This window comes from Oryctolagus cuniculus, chromosome X (assembly GCF_964237555.1).
Source record: "Oryctolagus cuniculus chromosome X, mOryCun1.1, whole genome shotgun sequence".
Lineage (NCBI taxonomy): Eukaryota > Metazoa > Chordata > Mammalia > Lagomorpha > Leporidae > Oryctolagus > Oryctolagus cuniculus.
Window position 1 is genome coordinate 111,955,013 of NC_091453.1, and position 24,577 is coordinate 111,979,589.

The window sequence follows — 24,577 nt, forward strand, 5'->3', positions numbered from 1 at the left end:
GATCAGTATATCCCTAGGCGTTAAGAGCAGCTTATCACAATCTGGTTCCTTGCGGTAGCCCTAGAAAGAACAGGCTGCATCTATCCGTCATGCAACGTGGGACTGGCTATCAGATCTGAGGCCTGAAAGTAACCGGAGTCCCTAATCTCTCCCTCTCCTGAACGCTCTGGGCACTTCCTTTCCACCTTTCGAGGCACTCACTGCCCTGCACTGCCTATCTTAGCTGTTTGTCCTCCTCTTGCTAGAGTATAAATGGTTGATGACAGGGCTGGCTTACTCACTACTGTGTTGTACCTTAGCATAGGTGCTTTGTGCACAAAAGATGGGCAAATGTCTGTAGCAGGCACACCCCTCGAATACAGCATTTATCAAAACATACTACATTTGCTTGTCTGTCCCCCCTTTAGACCGTGCTCAAAGGCAGATATTGAGTTGTATTGATCTATGCTTTCTTTGTGTTTGAAACTTAGTAGTTTTGCATATGTTGACTGGTTGGTGTGAATGCATTGGTCAAAGAATGAATAAAAGATAGGAGCATGTGGAGATTTAGGGGGAAATCTAAAAAGATGCCTCACTGCACAGGCACTGCATTTTGTCACACAATCATCTGTCTCATCCTGCCATCAGTTGTGAAAGCTGGTGGAAAACGAAGCCAAGATACCTGTTTTCATTTACACCATATGAAATGTTTGGAATACACATTCTGGATCTTATGCAAATCTCTAGCCACCCTCTTTTACAGCACAGGGCCTGGATAAAAGGGCTAAGTGTTCCTTGCAGCTAAATGACTGACAAGTCTGTCCACCTTTATTAGGTACCTATTTGAATGGGTTCAATGATATATTACCCTGGGCACTTGAGGACTGCAATTTAAGGCTGGCATTGCAGAGAAAAAGCAAAAGATTTATGGAACAGGATAGAAGCAGCATTGGATCAGAACAGTGGAAATCTACCCCCACTGCAGGGAAAACAGTTACTTGAAGGGCATCTTTCAATTTTCACTGGGTAGGGTTTTTTGTTTTAAAGACTCGCTTCCCGTCTGTGAGGCCAGTCGGAAATAATAAAAGCGGACTCTCACACAGGGCGTACTTTGTGTCCAGGCATTAGTCTATGTGATTTGCATATATTAACTCATTTCTCATTACAACCTTTTGAAATGGATACCATTATGAGCTCCATTTTAGACGGCATGAAACGGAATAAGAGAGAAGTAATACAACGCAATCAAGGTCATAGAGCTAGAAATGGGGGGAGCTGAGAATCAAACCCACGCAGTCTGGCTCCCATACATCGAAGAGGAAAGTGTGTCTGGTTTACCTGTGTGGATTATAAAGAAAATCACTTAGCTTTTCTGATTATGCCAATCCAGCACTTATAAACTGTTATATGCTAGGGACGCTAATACAAGCTTTAGTTGCACTCTCTCATTTCTTTCTGACAATAACCCCCGAAGTAGTTTTTAATCCCTATGTCAAAGGCAAACACACACACATACACAACCACCGCCACCACCACCCAGATTTAAGACACAAAGGTTAAAACGATTCGCCCATGGACTGAAGTGCAGGCCGGCTGAGTCCACTACGAGCTTCTCAGTCTTTGCTGGCAGTGAAATGAGGCGAACGGAGGACCTCAAAATGATGCCACGGGAGTACAATGAAATAATGGATGTGAAAAGGCCTTGGTGAACAAGTGTAAAGGGAAAAAGGCCTACCCACTCGAATCACTGTTGAAAACCGGTTACCCAGGGCCCCAGTCCAACGGTTTCTAGTCCCAACCCTGTCCCTTCTCTGCCCAACCCACAGCAATATCTTTGAATCTCTTTCTCTATATCCTCGGATCCTGCCCCCAAACACTTGGCGAAGCGGCAGAGCGGAGAATAGAAGGTACGCGCGCGACCAGGAGGCGGAGCCTAGCCACCCCGATCCGTACAGGAGGCAGTGTGCACATGCGTAGTAGTGCTGCGACTTCACTTGCCCTGTCTCTGAGGCCAATCAGAGCCCGCGGCGCGCTCCAGACGTATAAACGCGCTGGAGAACGTGTGCGTGCGAGGGGGGTGACGTAAGGGCGCTCCGCGAGCCCGTCTCTCCTCGAATGAAAGGAAACAACCTCCAGCGACAGAGCCCCGCTCTCAGGCGCTGCAGGAGAACCGATACCGACTTCTTTCTCTTTCCCCTCATTGGCGCTTCTCTCCCGCCCTCCGCCTCTAAGCCCCGCCGGTGAGTCCCCTCGGAACCCTGGGACCCCCCATTCTCTGCCCGGCGGGAGAAGACAAGGAGGATGGCGGTGGCCAGGCCGCCGCCCCTGCCCGTTGTTAAGGGGGGGACTCTTGGTGGTCTCGCTTTATTGTCAGGGACCCCAGAAGCGCCGCTCATTGTAGGCGCTTGGCGAAGAGGCTGCTGAGAAAGTGCTTTGGAGGTGCCGGAGGAGACATTAGCCTTGAGCCTCGACTTCGGGGGAGGGGGCGCGACATCCGAAGAGGGGAAAAAACGGAATTTTTAATGTTTACGGTTGCTTAGGACACATTTGGGAAGAAAGAGACACTCAGTTTAGGGAGAGTAAGAAGAGGAAAAAATGTTAGAATGGCAAGAGGGTTAGCCTTACGGAATGAGGAAAAACTCCGGGGTGGGGGGAATTAGGGGTGAAACTGATGCAGAAGGCGAAGCTTACAACGAAGACTATTGGAGGGCGAACTCCTGGGGGAGGGGGTCTAAAGAAAGTGGTAGGGTGCTATTTTCCTGGTTTCTGGAGGATTGCAAAAGGACAATTAGGGGACCTTGACTTGACTACGGAAAGGAACCTGCTGAAGTATTTGAGAAGAAGATAGTTTTGCGAGTTTATCCAGCGCTTGATTAGAGGGAGATCTTGGAGTTTAGTGTGTATTGGGGAATAAATAACGGAGAGGAATCGGTACGTTAATGTGTACCATCTTTTATTATATGGACGAAGAGCACCGTGTTCCTTTGCAATTTCCATTCGTTTCGATGTTCTGCGTGGAAGTTAAAATCTTTTTGTTTTTGAAAAAAAAAAAAAAAAACCTTTTCTTTTCACGGGCTTACTGCGTAATAGCAGGTCGTATTCATACGGTTCAAATTCTTCTCTACCCTTGATTTTGAAACAACTGGAAAATTCCTTTAGTTTCCTTTTGAATAACCGCAAAAAGCAGTGCGAAGCGTGTAACAATATCGTGCAACCAAATTCAGGTGCCCTTCCGGTACATCTCTTATTCGTTTATTTCTCTCCACTGTAACTTTCCTGCCAAATACTGCTTCTTGGGGGGATCACGTTTATAAATTCAGATGTGTATATTTCAGCTCGCCTGCGTGTGGGTGTTTTAATCTTCCGGAAGTGCAGTTTTTGTTTTTATTTAGTTTGTTTTTCTGTGAAAATGCTCTTTCAGATACCAGACATTGAATGAGCTCTCGACTCGGTTCTTGAATGCTCTCCTTGCTGTTTCAGGTTATTTCTGTCTCGGCGCTTCACAGCATCTTGGAAAATCAAAAACGCATTGATCGCTTCAGCTTAACTAATCTGGCTCTCATATGTTTTCCAGGCATTTATGTTCTTCACCCTATTACTGTTGTCTCTCTAATTTTTGCTTTGGAACATCCATATTGCAACGTTCCTTTTTAAAAGGAAAAGGTTCCATTGTTGGGTTACAGTGATAAACTTTGATTTTGGCATACCCTGAAAACCATTGTAAACTAAAATTAAAATGCCATATAGCTGTGGATCATTATAAACCCCCTTAGTACTGGTCCTTGGAGTGCCCCTATGCTGCTTAACTAGAGACCACAAATGTGACAGCATTAGATAAAAGTCTGTATTTTCCTGATAAAGACATTTTTGCCAGGAGTCATTGTTTCCACTTATGTTTTACAAGGAGGCTATAAAAAATTAGCAAGATATGCACAGATGCATTATTTGAATTTTAGTGGAAAAATCCATTTAGTCATTGTACATTGGGGAAAGTTTGCAATTGGTTTGTAGTACTTTTTGTGTGGGGGGCTCTGTTCACAAATGAAATTTAAACTAATTACAGAAAAATATTTTTGAATGCAAAATAAAGTGTACCTTTTTCCCCTCTTTTAGATGTTACAGCCTGTGAAAAAGTAGAAGAGCAGGTTCTCAATTAACATGAGAAATTTACCTGTTTATTAATCGGAAGAGGCAAATTCAATCGGGATAGAATTTGGGGGGTACCATTTCAGAATTAATTTTAAGAATAAAAAGTAATTTACACTCTAGGAATTTTATCTTAAGCCAGTTTTATACCCGGTGCTAGAAGTGTATAGAAATTACACATTACAGATGTCTGTGCAGATTAGATTTATAATGTGCCATCCTTTCAACTGGCCAGGATGAGCGGGAGAAATGCTGAATACATTACAGTGGTTTTTGAGTGCCTACTATTCATTGCATAGTAGTAAAGAAAACTAATTTAAGCCTCAAATAGCAATTTTTGGCACTATTTATGAATCTTGGTGTTTTGCATAGTTAATTCTAAAGGTTTGGGCAGTTTCTGGATAAAACAACTGAGCACATACTTGCCTGAGCAAATGCAAACACACTTCCCCTTTTGTTTCTTTTGTTTCTCTGTTATGTCCTTTTTTTCCCCGTTTAATCCTAAAAGTATTTGCTGCCTGTTTTCAATCAGTTTCACGGTTTATAGCCAGTGCTGTGAATTTAGTACTATTGCGAAGTGTCTGATGGCTGTTTGGAAGACTGAGGTATTTAAAATTATAGATAGCCTTAAGAGTTTGTTAAACCCATCAAAGCAAGGACTGTCAGGGCCTTTGAAGTTTCCTTAAAAAGAAAATTCCAGATGTAAATTGATGATGAGAGGACATGTTTTCTTTGTTGCTTCCCACTTAATTTTGATGAAGTATCTGAATTTTTATATTGAGAAATGTTGAGTGGTTTGTAGATACACTACCACCTTGCTGGCATCCAGCTGTCACTGTTCTTGGTGAACAGGTACTTTCTCAGAAAACTACATTGTTGAAAGAGTATTATGAACATTTTCACATAATGAAAATAGAAAACTTTTAATCAATTAATTACTTTCAATAAAAGTTTAAGATTTGATTGATTGTGATACGTGCTCTCACAGCCTGGCTCCAGGACTGTTGACTTGGGAAAACTACAAAAATGGAATAACTGATTTTCAATCTGTTTGCTGCTGTTCTGCAGAATCCATGTTGAGATGATGATGTAAATCTGAAACCTTTTGTGGCAGACTTTTTCTTCCCTTTTTTGTTTGACTATGCTACCTATAATTATAATTCGACCAAATTTAAGGCTCATTCAGAAAATTTTTCCTTCCATTACACAATATTACTAATGTAAGTATGGAAGTTACCGCCTTTAGAAAACCATTGTCAGTTATCAGTTTGTGACTTTAATTACTAAGCAGACTTGGAGTAAATCTCAGCATCATATAATATAGTTGTTTTATAAAGAACTGAATCCTAAAATTACTGTCTTTGACTAGTTTGTTAGAAGCTTATTTTTTTACTTGAAAAGGAAAAAGAGTGGCAAAAATGAATTTATTAGACATACACATGATTTTTAAAACTTAGAAATAACTCAAGTTTAAAAATAAATCAGTGTTCCAAAGTCATGGTTAAGTAACTACACTTTACTTTTACTGATTTATCAACATGTGAACTTTAAGAAATTGTGCAGTTATAGGAGCCTGTTCCTTCTGGATGTTTTGTGGTGCTCTTAGTAGTTTTTGCTTAGATACATAATTTTTCCTTGAAATGGTACCTTGTTATACATAAAATATAGTTGGCATTAGGCTTTGCCAGCAGATGATTTAATATTTACATTTTTATCCACACAGAAATAATTCTAATTGTTTCCCATATTCCCTAATTTGGAGGCAGCTTGATTTTTCTCACTCTAGACTTCACTTAGTTATTTATCTATAAATACATTTGTTATAGAGGCATCTTAGATTTTTACATTAAGTTGTATATGCTTTTTCATTTATTGATTATTGTGTTTAATTTGACTATTAACCATTTGAAAAATGAGTGTATTAAAACCTAGGTCAAACATTAAACAACTGACATGAATATGTATACACTGATTTTTAAAATGAAATTAACTGTTTTATTGCCATTCTTATTCTCGGTAGCATTTCTTAAGGCTTAAAGTGGCAGTCTAAAGGCGATTTAAAAATCATGTCAAGCTCAATTGAACAGAAAAAAGGGCCTACAAGACAGCGAAAATGTGGCTTTTGTAAATCAAATAGAGACAAGGAATGTGGACAGTTACTGATATCTGAAAACCAGAAGGTGGCAGCACACCATAAGTGCATGGTAAGTATCCTGGCAGCACCTAAGAAACCTTGATGCTATTCATGAGAATCTGAATAGCACATGAATATTCCCAAATACTTAAAAAACTCAGCTAAGATTTTAAAAAAGTGATTTATCACTATTGCTATGCCGTTTTTAGTAGTAGAAAATTTCCTTTTAAATTTAGCATCTCATTCATTGTTTTACAGTAATTATTTATGAACCTTATTTTTTTAATGTAATTTATAGCTATTTTCATCTGCCTTGGTATCATCACACTCTGATAATGAAAGTCTTGGTGGATTTTCTATTGAAGATGTCCAAAAGGAAATTAAAAGAGGCACAAAGCTGGTAAGTTGGTATTTCTGCCTCTTGAGTATAAAAATAATTTTAAATTTACTATGGAGGAAATGCTTATTTTAGAGTGTATTGCATTGTTAACAGTATAATTTAAAATCCCAGGCTTTTTTTTTTCCTGAGCCAGCAAAATCCAAGACTGAGCTTAACTTATTTACCACTCAATAAAAAGGAATGAATCATTATTTACATAATTCAATTTTTTTCTTTTCAAAAAGAATTAAAATGCTCTTAGAGGTTGTGTTTACTTAGAAACCAAGCAGTTTGCTTAATTTGAATATGCTTTAAAAATTGTAATGATATTTTCCATAATTCTGATACATTTCATATTCCATCATCAAATTATTGTGGTCATTTAAGTAAAGATGAAAATACTCTCTCAACAGGAAAATGTTAGCACTTGACACTCAAAGTATTTTACTGTGGTTCAACTATATAACCTGGCATTTATGATTTTGGATAACTTCTGTGAATTTTATAGAAATTTTTCTGAAACTGTACTATGGTAATGGTCCTGTAGTTGTCTTTACTACCAGTAACCAGATTGATAAGGTATTATATTGCTCTATTGAAAAAGTAGTATCATTTCAATTGGTATTTATGGCACATTGTGGTTTACTTTGAAACATTTAATTGAGCGATTTATTTTCATTTAGTTCTTTCTCTTGTTTGAGCTCTTTATTGAAATTGCATCTGTACTTGCACCTTCTGTAGTTTCACTATCAAATGTTTTGTTATTTTAAAGCTGTGTCTGTGTTTTTAGCCATTGGATGATCCCTTATTTTGCAAACAGTCTTAGATGGTAGTTTTGGGATGAAATGGTGATGGGAAGAGGAAGGTTATCAGTCTTCTAGTATTAAGGAAAAAAAGTAACATGAATGCATTTAAGTTCAAAGATAACGTATGAGATTTACTTCAGGATAAATTATCTCAAATCCTGGTATCAGTATTGGTGAAAAATGAGAATTTAGAGGTCAGACTGGTTTTGTTGTGAGATCTAAGCTGTGAAAATCTTTATTTTCCCCACGCTCAGAATCATAGATAGTAAATGAAAGCTCCATTTTTAAAAATGTGATTTTTGTTTGGTTTTTAAAGATTTCTGCATGTTACATGTGCTGGTTTTTTGAGAACTAGAGCATTATGTTTTTATTTCTTAGTCCTTACAAGAAATTCCGATAAAAAGAAAAAATACTATTTATTTGGAAGTAGTTGGACAGTCAGCCTTATTACCTTATTATTTATTCCTTGTCATGATGAACATTCCTGGAAAATGTTTCTATATCCTGACTGGTTAGCATTTTTGTCATTTGACATGTCTGCTGTAGTCAGAACTGGAGCAGTTTTGGTCCCTGATGTTGAAATATCATTAACAAATATTCCATGAAGTGGCACTATACATCTAACAATATTGCTAAATTCATTAGAGATTTAATTTATTTGGATTGTTTGCAAAGAACACATCAGAACTTTATGCAAGTTTCATTATTACTGTTTTGATTAATTTTAATGTTAGAGTGTAGGGCATTAAATTCCCCCTTAAGCGTAACATATTATAAGTAACTAAACTTGTTCCTTGATCCAGAGAGTGGAGCAATTCTGGAGGTGAGAGCGTAAGCTGTAGTAGCAGACTTGAGTAAATCTCAGCTCTGTTCCTCATTCGCTGCGGGACCCTGAGTAAGTGATTTCTTTCTCTAGGCCATGTTTCCGTCACTTGCAAGAAGGGGACAATGTTAGTACTTGCCTCATGGAATTATTGCCAGTATTAAGAGAGAGAATATACAGGGCTTAACAGAGTGTTCAGCACATGGTTAGGACTTGATAAATGGAGGCCCCCATTGTAGTTAGTGGTTGTAAATAAAAGTAAGATCCTGCTAATGTCATTGTAGGATAATGAAAAGCGTGCTGGTCTGGCAAGTCATGAGGCCTATTTTTTTTAATAACTGCTACTGACACATTCTTTAACCTTAGACAAGTCAGCAACTTATTTGTCTTTTTGCCAAGTGTAAATAGCTAATGCTGCATCATTGCTTATTACGTACTTGATGTTGTGTGACTGCAAAATACTGTGAAAGAGAAAGATTTACCTTAGAAAAGATGTTTCAGAAGCCATTTTGAGACTGTAGGCATTTAACATTGAGGAACAGTGGCAGGAGGAGAGAACTTTTGAGTCTGGACATAGCATTTTGCTCCCTTTCCTTCTCCCCAGATGTCAAAATTTAAATAACTTACTTAGGGGATAGGAAAGCAGGTTTATATATTTAACTTTGAAATAATTTTACCTTCAGTTCTGTTCCTTCCACACTATCACGTTTTACAGTTTTTTTTTTAAGATTGATTTATTTGAAAGGCAAAGTGACAGAGTAAGCGAGAGATCAGTCTTCATCTGCTGATTCACTCCCCAAATGCTGCAGCAGCCAGGACTGAGCGAGGCTGAAGACAGGCGCCTGGAGCTCAATCCAGGTTTTCCACATGGGTACAGGGGCCCAAGCACTTGGGCCATCTTCCGCTGCTTTCCCAGGCCATTAACAGTGAGCTGGATCTGAAACAGAGCACCTGAGACTCCAACCAGTGCTCTAATAATGGGATGCCAACAATACAAGTGGTGGCCTAACCCCTGCGCTGGAGTGCCAGCTTCCCATTGAATCATTTTTTTTCTTTTAAGATTTATTTATTTGCTTGAAAGTCAGAGTTACACAGAGAGAGAAAGAGAGAGAGAGAAATCTTCCATCGTTGGTTCATTCCCCAGATGGCTGCAAAGACTGGAGATGTGCCGATCCGAAGCCAGGAGCAAGGAGCTTCCCCACGTGGGTGCAGGGGCCCCAGGGCTTGGGCCATCTTCTACTGCTTTCCCAGGCCACAGCAGGGAGCTGGATCTGAAGTAGAGCAGCCGGGACCAGAACCGGCGCCCATATGGGATGACAGCACTGCAGGCAGTGGCTTTACCTGCTACGCCACGGTGCCAGCTCCCCCCAGTTGAATCATTTTAAAAAGATGATATAACAAATAGCCAGAATTCCAGATTTTAATTTTTTTCTTTACCCTCCAGAGATTTGCCTTTTTAAATTTTCCAATATTTTTTACTTTTCATTTATTTGATTTCCCATCTTCTGTTTCACTCCCCAAATGCCCTCAAATAGCTAAGGATGGGTGAGGCAAAAGTCCCGAGCTTGGAACTCAATCCAGATCCCCCACAAGGGTAGCAGGGATCCAACAACAATCACCTGCTACTTCCCAGGGTTACACATTAGCAGGAAGCTGGAGTTAGAAGCAGAGTTGAGACTTGAACCCAAACATTCTGATACGGGATGTGGGCATTCCTGTAGCAAACATTTTGTGTAACCAATACAAGGGCTGTAAATCAAATGGCGGGGGAGGGGGGGTGGCGCATGAAGGCCTTTATGTAACTAGGTAAAGTACATATAAACTAGACAACCAACTTCCCTAATTGACTTTTTAAGGCATTTTATTCTGTGAGCCTGTTTGCCCTGGCTCTTTTTCATCTGGATTTCTTGGTGAAAAGTAGGTCATGAATACTCACTGAAAAATCAAAAGCTGGAATGCTGGCCCCTGAGTGCTTTCAAGACAGATTCCAGTCTACCTGAAGTTGGCACCAAAGGTGCTTATTTGCCCCCAAAGAAAAGGACAGAGAGAAGAGGGTTTAGACCAGAAGGGTCTGAGTCCTGTGAGGATGGTGGGCTAGTAGGGCAGAAGGTACAGGTGTGTAGTTTCTGTGTTCTTGGCTGCCATAGGCAATCGTCCAAGGTTTTCAGGTCAGCCATAAGAATCAGAAGAGGAAAGCCATCCTACATAAACATATTCATCTCTTTTACATCATTTTTAAGGACATAGCGCCAAGATGGACCATGAAAAATTTGATAGACTGCTAAGGCTTTTATCATTTGAGGCCTTGTTTTTCCAGTTTAGACAGATACACAATTTTTCCAGAATGACTTCCAGTGCCTACTGAAGCCATATGGAGAATATCAATCTGTACCATCTATTCTTACTCTAAAGCCATCTAGCCAAGAAATGCAAATTTCCAAGTAAAATCATGACTTATCATTGCTTTTTTTGAATTTAAGGAAACACTGGAGAGCAGTATATTTGAAGAACATTCTCTCTGGATAAAGCTAGGTTATGTGGTCACTAAGATTATCTATGTTGGATAGCCACTATTCTAATTGGGACCTGTGTCAGAAAGAGTTCAGAAGGACATTTAGTTCACCTTCCTTACCCCAGGCAGGATGACCAACCTACAAGCCATCCAAGAGAAGATTGTTGTCTGCCTTGTGTTTAAATACGTTAAGAAATTGTGACTTTCCCCAAGTAACCTAAAGCAGGACCAATAATATGTTACTGGTTCAGAGTTGAGAAATTCTTCCTTCTGTATTACTCGAGCCTCTTTCTTAATTTAAAGCTGTTTATTCGAGGTCTGTCTCCTCCCATTAAAAAAGTAATTTTTCCTCTTATTTAAGAAAACAAATCCTTCATATACTTGATGATCATCCTCACAACTAGACTTTCCCTTTCAAAACTAAATTTTACTCAACTGACTTATAAAATTCTCTGAACATTTTCCTGCTTTTTCCTAGCAATAGAAATAGTTAACGTTTATTGAATACTTTATATGTGCTGGGGACTAGGCTGAGTATTTTAAATGTGTAATCCTGTTTAATCTTCAGTCATACTATGAGATAGGAAAGTATTTCTTTTCACCTTATGCCTATGGAAACTGAGGCTTAGGAAAGTAGCTTGAATGGTCATAGAGCTAATAAGTGGCAGAGCTGTGATTAGAATCCAGGGCCAGTTGGCTCCAAAGACAGAATCCTAATCATCAGGTTACACTAGCCCATCTTTTAAGATACCCACCTCCAAATCACATTTTTAAAAATGAGATGATTAGGCCGGCGCCGCGGCTCACTAGGCTAATCCTCCGCCTAGCGGCGCCGGCACACCGGGTTCTAGTCCCGGTCGGGGCGCCGGATTCTGTCCCGGTTGCCCCTCTTCCAGGCCAGCCCTCTGCTGTGGCCAGGGAGTGCAGTGGAGGATGGCCCAGGTGCTTGGGCCCTGCACCCCATGGGAGACCAGGAAAAGCACCTGGCTCCTGGCTCCTGCCATCGGATCAGCGCGGTGCGCCGGCCGCAGCGCGCCGGCCGCGGCGGCCATTGGAGGGTGAACCAACGGCAAAGGAAGACCTTTCTCTCTGTCTCTCTCTCTCACTGTCCACTCTGCCTGTCAAAAAAATAAAAAAAGAAAAAAAAAAAAAAAGAAAAAAAAAAGAAAAATGAGATGATTAGAGCCTAGTTTTCTTTTTCTTTCTTTCTTTCTTTTTTTTTTTTTTTTTTTTGACAGAGTGGACAGTGAGAGAGAGAGACAGAGAGAAAGGTCTTCCTTTGCCGTTGGTTCACCCTCCAATGGCCGCCACGGCTGGCGCGCTGTGGCCGGCACACCACGCTGATCCGAAGGCAGGAGCCAGGTGCTTCTCCTGGTCTCCCATGGGGTGCAGGGCCCAAGCACTTGGGCCATCCTCCACTGCACTCCTGGGCCACAGCAGAGAGCTGGCCTGGAAGAGGGGCAACTGGGACAGAATCTGGCGCCCCGACCAGGACTAGAACCTGGTGTGCCTGCACCGCAGGCGGAGGATTAGCCTATTGAGCCTCGGCACCGGCCTAGAGCTTAGTTTTCTCATAAAGATGGAAATAGTGCTGAATTTAGGATATAATTAGATTCCTGTTAATTGATATGTTTTGTAAATAGCCCCTTAATTTTTAGGATGACAATCCTATATGCCATGTAAGAATGTTTTGATCATTACCTGCAGCCTCTGAAAATAAAAAGACAAATTTTATGTAGTCTTTATGTGCTCAGTACCAGTGGAATGCTGACACTGCTAAGAAACAGTTGTCTAAATTTGACAGTGTATTAATAGGTGTTGGACCTACCATGAATCTGCATATATGACACTTCATTTTGTACACCTTTTTATTCTTCAGTCTTACGTAATTATGGAATTAACACTGCTTCCTAAAGGTGGTAAAACTAAAAGAATGTTGTTGAGTATAGGAAATAAGTTAGCCATACCAGCATGGGTCATTGAGATAGGCAGTAATGGACTAGAGTTGAGTGGGGTGGGCTGATTGCAGCAGGTCTTTAAATATTCAGACGGGACTCCCTTCTTCTCCTGAGAATGGCAGGGGAGCAGTGATTCCTTCTGAGCTCCCAGTTTATTATAAAGTAAATTAGGTATCCCACCCTTCTGATGGCTCTTTGTTTTATCTCCAACGCAAGCCAAATAGGATAAAAGATTGCAAATGAGGTCTTTTGTTGGGTTTTGTCTCCGCCTTGTAACTGAATGTGAAGCTGAAGTTTCTTTTTTCCCCCAAATTGTACTTAGAAACCCCACCACCCCAGCCCCCTTCAGGTTTTTCCTTCCCTGGAGCCCCCCTCTGTGCTGCTCTGGCTGGAGGTCTTTGACTCTAATAAATCTTGCTTTTAAATCTCAAAAAAAAAAAAAATAGATAGGGATTTCAACACAGAAAGATAGGGATGGAAAGGGCATAGGATTTTTCAGGAGACAAGTGATATACAATAGGCACCTTGGAGAATGAGATACAATGATGGCAGCATATTTATCTGCTCTACATAGATGTCCTGCAGGCATCTTAAACTCAACCTGTCCCAACCAGTATTCATAACTCCCTCACCCTGAAACCTGATTCTCTTTTGTGAATCCCTGAACTTCAATTCCTTCTTCTTCATTCATGTTGAGTCTATTTCTGGGATGTCTGTGCCCTATTGTCTTTCTTGAAACTACCCTATAGCTAATTCCCATCTTCCAATGCAATGCTGGTGATTACTTGGGCTCTGCTTTTATAACTTAGTGTCACTTCCTAGCTCAAAACCTTTCATGATTCCTTGCTTATTATTATACAAAATAATACCCAGAGGCTTTAGCCTGCCCTTATTATCTCACCTTTTTGATTCCTCTCTGCTCTCCATTTCCTGAACTACTTCTGTTTGCCTGCCCCCACTGCTGTGCATGTACTGATGTTCACCTGTGCAGTTCCCTTTTCTTCTCAAAAGTTGTGTTTTTGAAGTCCAGCTCAAACTTCAAATTTTACTTGTCCTATAGTACAAGACGTTATGCATGTGCATAAGCCTTTATCCTCCACTGTACTATGGACTCTGGGACACTTGGATTGTATTTCTTTCCTGTCCTTTTGAAAATATTTAGTTGAGTACCTACTTTGTACCAAGCACAATGATAGACAGTTTAAATGTAAATATGAATAAATATGGGTTATCCTTGCAAGTATGTAAAGACTGCCACAGTAGAACTGGGAAAGAGGACCACAGTTAACTCTATCGGAGATATCAGAAGGCTCCATATAAAATGACATTTGAAATGTGTTTCACCATGAGAGTCAATGGGGAAAAAGTTTCAAGGAGGAGGAAGTGGCCACAAACATTAAATGAGTATTAAATACCTGTGCTGTTTAGAGTATGTGGCTCATTGAGCTTTCAGTAAGGGCTGGATGGAGCACTCACCACCACCTTGCTGTCTGCATATGTAGAAGCAGAAGATGCTAGGTGACTATTGGTGCTACTAAATCCTTAGAGCAATGGTACCTAAGCAGCTTCACTAAATTGGGGGGGCAAGAGGTGAATTGCAGTCAGGTATCTTTTAAAAAGAGTTCCCAGGTGATTTTTGATGCACTGGTTTTGCCATAGATCATTGTTTTAGGATAGTGGTTAGCAACATTTTTCTGTAAAGGACCAGATAATAAATACTAAGACTTTGCAAGCCACATGAGCTCAGTTAAAATCACAGACAATACACAAAGAAATGAGCACAGCTGTAATCCAATAAAATTTTATTTACACAATGAAGTGGTGGGCTGAATTGGACCTACAGGAGGTTTGCCTTAAGTTATTTGGGGAGGGAAGGTAGATTTCATTTTTTGAAGATTTGCTCAGTGACCCCATTATCATCTGTGTACATGCGTTATGAATGTATTCATAGGAATTTTTTTACAAAACTCCAACTATGGCATGCAGATTAATTTTAATGTATGCAAGTATTTTACTTGTCATTTATGTTAAAATGAACTTTACTTTTAAGGTAACGAAGAATAACCAAAAGGCTAAAGAGAAACATTAAGTCTAATGATGGAGAAAATTGTGTCTTTGATTATTACCGAATAAGTTTTTTTTAAATGCACCATTTTTCCCTTGCCTTCATTTAATGTTTTTTTGTAATTGGGAATACTATAAATTTATGTCATTACATAATTCTCATTTATTTATGCTAATGGGGGAGAACCAAAACCAATGATACAAAATAATTTATGATGTCTTGCTTTGGGGACTGTCTTCATATTTAGTTGGGTAGAGTACTTCAGAAATTAAATACAGCATGTAGCAAGAAACCCGTATCTTAGAAAATATGGAAAACAAGATTTCACACATTCCAATAAGAGAATTTATATTCCTTATTTATTCTGATCCAAATGTTTTTTATTTTTTTACAGGCAGAGTGGACAGTGAGAGAGAGAGACAGAGAGAAAGGTCTTCCTTTGCCATTGGTTCACCCTCCAATGGCCGCCACGGCTGGTGCGCTGTGGCCAGCGCACCGCGCTGATCTGAAGGCAGGAGCCAGGTGCTTCTCCTGGTCTCCCATGGGGTGCAGGGCCCAAAGACTTGGGCCATCCTCCACTGCACTCCCTGGCCACAGCAGAGAGCTGGCCTGGAAGAGGGGCAACCGGGACAGAATCCGGCGCCCCGACCAGGACTAGAACCCAGTGTGCCGGCGCCGCAAGGTGGAGGATTAGCCTATTGAGCCACGGCGCCGGCGATCCAAATGTTATATGGAGTTGGAATATATGTTACTCCAAACAAGATTGGAAGATTAGGTTAAGTAAGAACCTGACAGGCTCAGTTCACTTCCCTCTAGCTTCAAGACTCCCGAAATGATGTATTTAATAAGTACTTAGACTTACTCTGTTATACCATTAAAAACTTAGCAAGTAATTTTCAGTTACCTCATTTTTTTAGAAGTGCCTAGAATTTAAGGTCCTAATGTGGTTTTCAAGCAACCTGTCACTTTTCAATGACTTTGACAGCTTTTGGATTTCATTGTTGCTTTTTTCCATTTAGACCTTTTAAGCAATGTTATGTTAATGTTTTTATGTTGGTGTTTTTATGATATTAAAATGCTGGGCTTTTTAAAATAGTAGCTGTAGGATTAAACAAAAACAGTTAATGAATTCATATTCCACCCTCCCATGCATACTTTTTAAAAGGAATTTTTAATAAACCAGGCAACTGTCAGCCAGTAATTCAGAGGGCACCCTATTCTCTATGTTGGATATGCGTGGAGTTACCATAAAGCAATGAACCTGGAGTTAAGTACGATTTGAAAGGCCATCTCTCTGGCCGGCGCTGCGGCTCAATAGGCTACTCCTCCACCTAGCGGCGCCGGCACACCGGGTTCTAGTCCTGGTTGGGGCGCCGGATTCTGTCCCGGTTGCCCCCCTTCCAGGCCAGCTCTCTGCTGTGGCCAGGGAGTGCAGTGGAGGATGGCCCAAGTGCTTGGGCCCTGCACCCCATGGGAGACCAGGAGAAGCACCTGGCTCCTGCCTTCAGATCAGCGCGGTGCGCTGGCCGCAGTGCGCCAGCCGTGGCGGCCATTGGAGGGTGAATCAACGGCAAAAGGAAAACCTTTCTGTCTCTCTCTATCCACTCTGCCTGTCAAAGAAAAAAAGGGGGACATCTCTGAAAACTTAACCCAATTCACTATTCTGCTTTCTGTTTTTTAACTGGAGATAGTGTTATCTGTTAATAAAACCAAAAACTAAGCACCTGTGTGAGGTGAGCTGTTCCCACTTCTTTTTGATTCTGATCTCCTGTGAAAATATCCACAGTATCCTGTCATCTACTACCAGTACTTTTGTCATTTTTTTCTTTGCCTACAGGCTCAAGAACATGGCCTGTTGTTGTACCTTCCTTTGCAGTCACTGTGCATTTGTAGCTGTTTTCTTGGAGCAGGTGTTTTGAGAGTAGTAACTACAATACTTTGAGAATTTATATCTGAACACCTGTAATTACTTACTGACATGTGTAGTAGATATACAGCAAGTAAGCTGGGCAAAGCTAAATTGTAGGGAGTGCTTCCTCCCTGGGTTCCATGTGGCTCTATCTAGACATCAGATTGAAGCTTTTCCCGAAGAGCCTTTTGCTGCATACCCTAGAAGTTGGCCATCTCATTCTAGTTTTACTGCCTCTTAGCTAGAAAGCAATATTTTTCCTTTCATTACTTAAGATTTCATTTTGCAAACTAAATTTCAGTCCTGGTGTAATTCAGGTGCCTGAGGAACAGCTATGTCCCAAACTCTGATTCCTACCAGACTTTAACTAAGTCATGGTCCTGATAGTTCCTTGTACCCACTCTCATATGTGACTTAGTTCCTCTTTCATCTGTGGGTCAGCTCCTTGAAACTGATTTGTAGCACAACTTACCTTTAAGTTAGTGTAGCTTCTAACAGCAGTATAGAGATGCCACACAGAGACCTATAAGAGGATGAAGTTGCCTTTTCAAATCTCCCCAATTTGGAACTGGTATTGAGGTTCACTAGGCCTACTAAGGTAGCAAACTAATAGGAGAGTAAATCTGTTTAAATCAAGAACTTCACATTAGGACACTAGCAGGATATTTTGAGATCATTCTTATTTCTATGTAACCTTTATATGTGTGTTGACAGAAAGAAAGAAGCTCTCAAGAAAATATCTGATATGTGGGTCAGGCCTTTTTTTGGCAGTGGGGCGAAGTCTACCATTGTTTTTGAAGAAGGTATTCTCGTCACGTTAACTTTCATTTCCCCACATGGAGGGAGCCATGGGTACAGTGCAAGCATGATGATGAATGGCAGCTATCAGTTCTGTTGAGGGCCATGAGGAATGGTGAATTGGAGAGCGAATGTTTCGTATGAAGGGGGATACCATTATTTGGGTCCAACCAACTGGTGCCTTAATGTAGCAGTGGAGATGGTGGTAGTAGTGGAGATCCCATTTTCTAGTTCTACTTTTTTTCCAAGAGCAGGTATCTTTTTTTTTGTTAGTTCCTACAGTTTTAAAAAAAGCTACTAGCCAGCTATCTATTTTTCACCTTTTTAAATTTTTCTTTTTATCTCTTCTTAGTTCTCAGCTTTGTTTATAGCAGAGCTAATTTTTTTTCCCCAAACGCTCATTCTGTGCCTGTTCAACTGGATCATTCTCCACAGTTTTATTTTTCTCAATCCTAGACAGACTGTTTATATATTTTTAGAAGTCCCTGAAGATAATTATGTTAAATCTGCAGGTATTGGAAATGTGAATGAGAAAAAAAGATGCCACAAGATTTTGAAAATCTTCAATAACAGCTTACAATCAACAGATTTATTGAGCACTACTTTATAAAACAGCTTTAATCTTCAAAAATTTCAGTATAGAAGGCATTCAATAAAATTTATATATTTATAAAGACAATTAGCCATCTAAGGGGATAAAATGGTGAGAGTCAAAAATGAGCACTTCATATGGTAAGTCGTGAAGGAGTTCCAGGAAAAGGATTGTTTCAGGGATTGGAATATAGGGTAGTAGACTGAAAGATAACAGTTATTTTTGCTTTTTGCTTAGATAGGTAAGCGAAGAAATGTAATATTTTATTTGAATTTAATTATGGATAATTTTTGCAATTTTGTTAGTACCTTGCCAAAAATTTGATTCTTTGTATATGAACACTACATGAATTAGATCCTGTGAATTTTAATTCAGCAAAATGCTTGAGAAGAATTTTCCACACTGAAAATATTTTTATTGCAATGTCTTTCTCTTCCTTGAGTGAGACTGACAATAAAAATAAAATACACTTTCTCTCACTTTTTAAATTGCTATAGTTAACTGGTTATTTGCAAAATTGCTTTTTTTACTATAGCAGCTGAAACCAGTTACTCTGGGAAGAATTGAATTTATAAGCAGCCAAAAAACTGTTTTTGATATATGTTGGGTTTTCAGTTTCCTTTTCATTCACACCAGAGAGATGGGTATTGAAAGTAATTTTTAGAGTATTTATAATGTTTTTTAAATTTTTTGCATATAAAAGTACTTTTGCCCATTGTGGAAAAATCACAAAATAATAGGGAAAACCAACCACTCAGAGAGAGCACTTCGGCATTTTGCTTTATTTACTTCCATTTACTTTCAAAGAATATATGTTACAAACATAATTGTGATCATGATTCACATAGTTTTATATCTGCCTAATTTTTTCACTTAGCACATGTCAGCCTTTTCTCATGCCATTAAAATATCTTTGAAAGAGTGGTTAATAGATTATTGCTTCAAACAGATGTGCTATGATTTATTGAACATCTTTCACTTATTTTTCGTGAGTTGTTTTCCATTTGGGGTTGTTTTAAACAATCCTACAATGACTGTGTTGGTAAATATATTTGTTTGGATCCAACTTTTTTAGTCCAGATTTATGGAAGTAAAATTACTAGATCAGAGAATATAAACTTTTAAAAAGCTCTCCAATAAGTAAGGCAAATTACTTTGCAGCACAGGAGTGTGCCTAGCCCACTGTCTTTCCAGCATTGAGCTCAACACAGTATTTTTAACAGCAGCTCTCCTTTCAGTTTTGCTTACTAATTGAATTCAGCGATGTGTGTTCCAGATGTAACTATCTGAATCCATTGTAGATGCATTTTAAGGTAAACTACTTACTGTAGAGTCCTTAATGAGGTGGGGTAACATTGAATTTATTAACTGTTTAAAAAGTAGGTTGCAAAATAGTGTGTGCAGAATTCATGTAAGCATCATAACACTATAAGGCATCTGCTTGGTGAGTATGAATGATTTTTTAAAGTTTTTTTGTTTTCTAAAAAATTTCTATAATTAGTCTGGTTTTTGGTCAAAAATGTGATTCCCTAAAATAATAGAGCTTTATGATTAAGCTTTCATACAGATGTTCTTCCTCCTTAAGAATTTATAAACCATCCAAAACCTTTCCCCGCTTGATAATTTGGCAGAGTATGTCTTCTTACAGTAATACTTGAAGCTTCTGTATTTATTTAAGGAAGTGAGGTCTTTCTCAAGTACTAATAATGGGTACTGGCCCTCATGTTTTCTGGGAAGTACCTGTATCGAGAGTGGTTCTGTTTCTGACTTAGATATGAATATTTTTAAATGATAGTGTCACTGAGAGTTTGAGTGTTTGACTTGCTTAGAGAAATGTAAGAAATTTCATTGCAATTTGTATTAGCCTCTTGGTACATCAGAATTGCTTAGAGGCAAAGAAATGCAAGAGTTAGGATAGTAAGTGTGCTTTATGTTCAAATTAATAAAGAGGACTGAGAACAGTTTAGAATGAGGTATCTAGCAACCAAGAAACAAATTAATAGTGTTTCATATTTATCTTACAGCTTCGGTAAAAGTCTGCTTACACAGTACACCTCACTATGTGAATCAAAACCACTAACAAGCACTGTTACATACTTTTTTAAAAAGAAAGTTTTTTAAATCTAGAATATGAGCTAGTTAATCAATATGAATTATCCATTAAATTTAGGAGGTAAAGTATATTAAAATACCTTAAAAGACTGTTGTATGTATATGTCAAAAGGTAAGTACCTGATTAAATTGAAGTAGGTGAGCACATTTTTACAGTGCAATCAACTTGATTCCACAAAATATTCTCAGAGCTCAATATATTTAAAAAATTACCTAATTCTTTTATCTCCTCTCATTCCTTCACGTTAAGTTGATTTTACCAGGTTCCTAAATAGTGTATGAGGCTTTTCCCCCCCAAAGATTCTCATTGATTAAGTGGAAATTTCAAAAAATTTTCAGGTATGAGGAGACATTTTCCCCAAGGTCTGATCCTTTTGTAATGTTGTGTATAGCTCATGTTCCTGATCTGTATTTCAACTTTTTTCTTGACCACAATGAAATAATAGACATTAATAATGTCCCATTGATTCTTGTCAGTGTTTAATATGAGGAAAAAATACCCTTAGAAGAATTATTTCTAGGAAAGAAAAGTAGCATTATTAATTGCAAAATTTTTCAATAACCAGTTTGTTTTTCTTGACAGAAATTGATATGCCTCTAACCTGATACCATGGCCTCAGAAAAATCACATACTGCTAATAATACTTTGTTGTTTTGCTGTAGATGTGTTCTTTGTGCCACTGTCCTGGAGCAACCATTGGCTGTGATGTGAAAACATGTCATAGGACATACCACTACCACTGTGCATTGCATGATAAAGCTCAAATCCGAGAGAAACCTTCACAAGGAATTTACATGTAATTATTTGACTTCTCTTTAAGTTTCTTTGAACAGTCATATCTTCTTTAGGCATTTGTAAAGATGTTTCACATTGTGGAGTATTTTATCCTCATCGTGAAGAATATTTTTGATAAGGGGTTTAATGCTCAAAGTTGATACAAGAAATTTCATAGCAAGATGTTTTCAGCCAGCTTGTGAATGGGATAAAGTACATTGCTCATTTTTCTTATTTTGTAAAATGAGTTTAGGGACAAACATTTGCTGCAGTGATGCCACGTGGGATGCTCTTGTGCCCTATCAGAGTGCCTTGGCTTCAGTCCCAGCTCTGCTTCCAATTCCAGCTTTGTTTGAATGCTTACCCTGAGAGGCAGCAGATGATGACTCAAGTACTTGGGTCCTTGCCACCCACGTGGGAGACTTGATTGAGTTCCAAGCTTCTTGTCTTCTGCCTGGTCCAACCCTGGTCTGTGGGAGGCATTTAGGGAATGAAACAGCTGATGAAGATCTCTGTGTCACTGCCTTTGTTTCTGTCTCTCTCTCTCTCTCTGTCTGCGTTCAAAAAATAAAAATAAATAAAATTAGAGCACATTATGACTATATTATTGTGAGTTCTAATAGCAATGACCAAAAACTGAATTTCATTTTGTTTGTGTACTTGATAATTTTCTGTATCTTCCTTTTTTATAGGGTTTATTGCCGAAAACATAAGAAAACTGCACATAACTCTGAAGGTATGTCATTCAGCCACTTTTCAGTTTTGAGAAGAATTTTGAGTAAAATACGAGTGAATTATACATTAATTTTTACCATAAAATATGTCTCATTATTAAGTATATTTAAATGAATTGACAAAAGCATTAGAATAAACTAATGTATATAGTGGGAAAAGATCAGAATTTCTAAGAAAACTTTTATCCCAAAGTTCTTGCAAAATGTGTATTGAAAATTTATATCTCTTTAGGAAGGAATGATCTAGTGGTATTGTGTTTCTGTAAGGGTAGTAACTGGAATCCTTGTTAGCATCTGTTATAAGTAATGTTAACTTGGGAATACTAATACATTTTGAGATCACCAGCCTTTCTATTAAACATTTATTCAGATTGTGCAGTAGTCCCATCCTTTATCTGCAGTTTCACTTTCTGCAGTGTCTGCTACCCTCAGTAAATCATAGTCTGAAAATACTAGATGGAAAATTCCAGAAATAGTTCATACATTTAAAATTACTCATTACTATACATTGGTATAATTGTTGTATTAATTGTTAATCTTTTAATATGTTTAATTTATAAGTTAAACTTTATCAGAGATATGTATGTATATACAGGAGAAACAGTATATACAGGGTTGAGTACTGTCTGTGATTTCAGGCACCCACCGGGGGGTCTTGGAATGTGTCCTCTACTGATGAGTGGGGACTAGTGTCTAGGGAACTAGTACCCTAAGTTTAGACGTGTTTAGAAGTAAATTTAAGGCCGGCGCCGTGGCTCACTAGGCTAATCCTCCACCTTGCGGCGCCGGCACACCGGGTTCTAGTCCCGGTCGGGGCGCCAGATCCTGTCCCGGTTGCCCCTCTTCCAGGCCAGCTCTCTGCTGTGGCCAGGGAGTGCAGTGGAGGATGGCCCAAGTGCTTGGGCCCTGCACCCCATGGGAGACCAGGAGAAGTACCTGGCTCCTGCCATCAGATCAGCGCGGTGCACCGGCCGCAGCGCACCGGCCGCAGCGGCCATTGGAGGGTGAACCAACAGCAAAGGAAGACCTTTCTCTCTGTCTCTCTCTCTCACTGTCCACTCTGCCTGTCCAAAAAAAAATAGTCTTTAGCAAGAACTAGTCTTTAAGTTACACTAGTTAAATAATAAGAACAAAATGTTTTTGAAGTAAAATTTTGTGACTGGAAAGCCTTTATATTTCTTTCTTCCATTTTCTCCTCAGTTCTAGAATTGAAAAATCTTTTGCAAAACAGAGTAAGCTTTCTTACCTTTCATTACTTCACATTTTAACTGTATTACTTGATACTCTATAAGATTATAGTGCCATATAGGTTAGTTGAGCTTTTAAACTCCTGATTTGGTGAATACAATATGAGCATCCTGGGACTGGATATTTGAGACATTTAAGAAGAATGATTAAAATATACTGATTACTAATAAATAGCCAGCTGGCATTTTTATTCCCTAGGTTTCTAAAGCTGATCATACCATCTAGTGGTAGAGAAAAGTCACTGCAGACTATATAAAGTGTGTAGAATAATTTTGACTACTTGTTTGCTGTGAATTTATTAGTGAAAGAGATCTAAGTTTGTACTTTTCAAGGCAACTTTTTTTTTAATGAAACTGGTGGTATTACAACAGTCTCACATTTCTGATGACAATGTATTTGAATTTTGGGCTCAATGTACACTTCCGTGGAATGTTAGGGGTCTCTTATGTCATTAGTATATATAAATGTGTTTATACTCATATTGTAGAACTTGAAGCATGATTTATTATTTTAAAATTTTTATTTATTTGGTGCCAGCACTATGGTGTAGTGGGTAAAGCTGCTGCTTGCAGTGCTGACATCCCATATGGGTGCTACGTTCAAGTCCTGGCTGCTCCACTTCCTATCCAGCTCTCTGCAATGGCCTGTGAAAGCAGTAGAAGATGGCCCAAGTGCTTGGGCCCCTGCACCTGTGTGGGAGACCAGGAAGAAGCTCCTGGCTCCTGACTTCGGATCAGCCCAGCTCTGGCCATTGTGGCCATTTGGGGAGTGAACCAGCAGATGGAAGACCTATCTCTCTCTCTCCCTCTGCCTCTCTAACTCTGCTTTTCAAATAAATAAATAAATCTTTAAAAAAATTTTTTTATTCATTTGAAAGGCAGAAAGAGTGACAGATATCTTCTATCTATTGGCTCACTCCCCAAATGCCCACAGCAGCTAGAGCTGGGCCAACCCTATGGCAGAGGCCCACAACTCAGTCTGGGTCTGCCACATGAGTGGCAGGGACCCAGGTACTTGAGTCATCACCTGCTGCTTCTCAGGGAAGCTTTAATTGGAAGAAGAGTCAGGACTTGATCCCAGGCACTCTGATATGAGATGTGGGCATCTCAAGCCACATCTTTTTTTTTTTCTTAAGATTTTTATTTATTTATCTGGGAGGTACTGTTACAGTGAGAGGGGCAGACAGAGAGAAAGATCTTCCATCCGCTGGTTTACTCCCCAATTGACTGCAATGGCTGGAGCTGAGCCGATTCGATGCCAGAAGCCAGGAGCTTCTTCCAGATCTCCCATGCTGGTGCAGGGGCCCAAGTGCTTGGGCCATCTTCTGCTCACAGGCCATAGCAGAGAGCTGGATGGGAAGAGGAGCAGCCAGGACTAGAACCAGCACTCATATGGGATGCTGGCACCACAGGCGGAGGATTAACCTACTATACCACACCGCAGCGCCAGCCCCCGAAGCTACAATCTTAACTGCTATGCCAAGTGCTTACCTCTTAAAGCATAATTTTGCCATGTAACAGAGTTTGTATTATTGACTTTTAGCTTTTATCACATTTATCTAGCTCAGATTTATTTTATAGTGAGTGCTTTGTCAGAAACCGAACTTC

At 39.4% G+C, this 24,577-nt stretch overlaps 1 protein-coding gene across 6 annotated transcripts in view; it reads left to right on the forward strand.

Moving 5' to 3' along the window:
* Positions 1-2,029: 2,029 nt before the first annotated feature.
* Positions 2,030-24,577, forward strand: part of PHF6 (PHD finger protein 6) — a 67,923-nt gene continuing 45,375 nt past the window's right edge. For 2 of the 6 annotated variants that reach the window (XM_008273229.4, XM_070066650.1), the window contains exons 1-6: positions 2,040-2,219; positions 5,194-5,345; positions 6,146-6,329; positions 6,558-6,659; positions 20,877-21,010; positions 21,681-21,724. In XM_008273229.4, coding sequence (XP_008271451.1) covers positions 6,192-6,329; positions 6,558-6,659; positions 20,877-21,010; positions 21,681-21,724 — 418 coding nt within the window. In that variant the 5' untranslated portion in view covers positions 2,040-2,219; positions 5,194-5,345; positions 6,146-6,191. Of the gene's footprint in view, positions 2,220-5,193; positions 5,346-6,145; positions 6,330-6,557; positions 6,660-20,876; positions 21,011-21,680; positions 21,725-24,577 lie in introns of all 6 variants that reach the window. The other 4 variants (XM_070066649.1, XM_070066648.1, XM_008273228.4 and 1 more) reach the window with 2 other exon arrangements.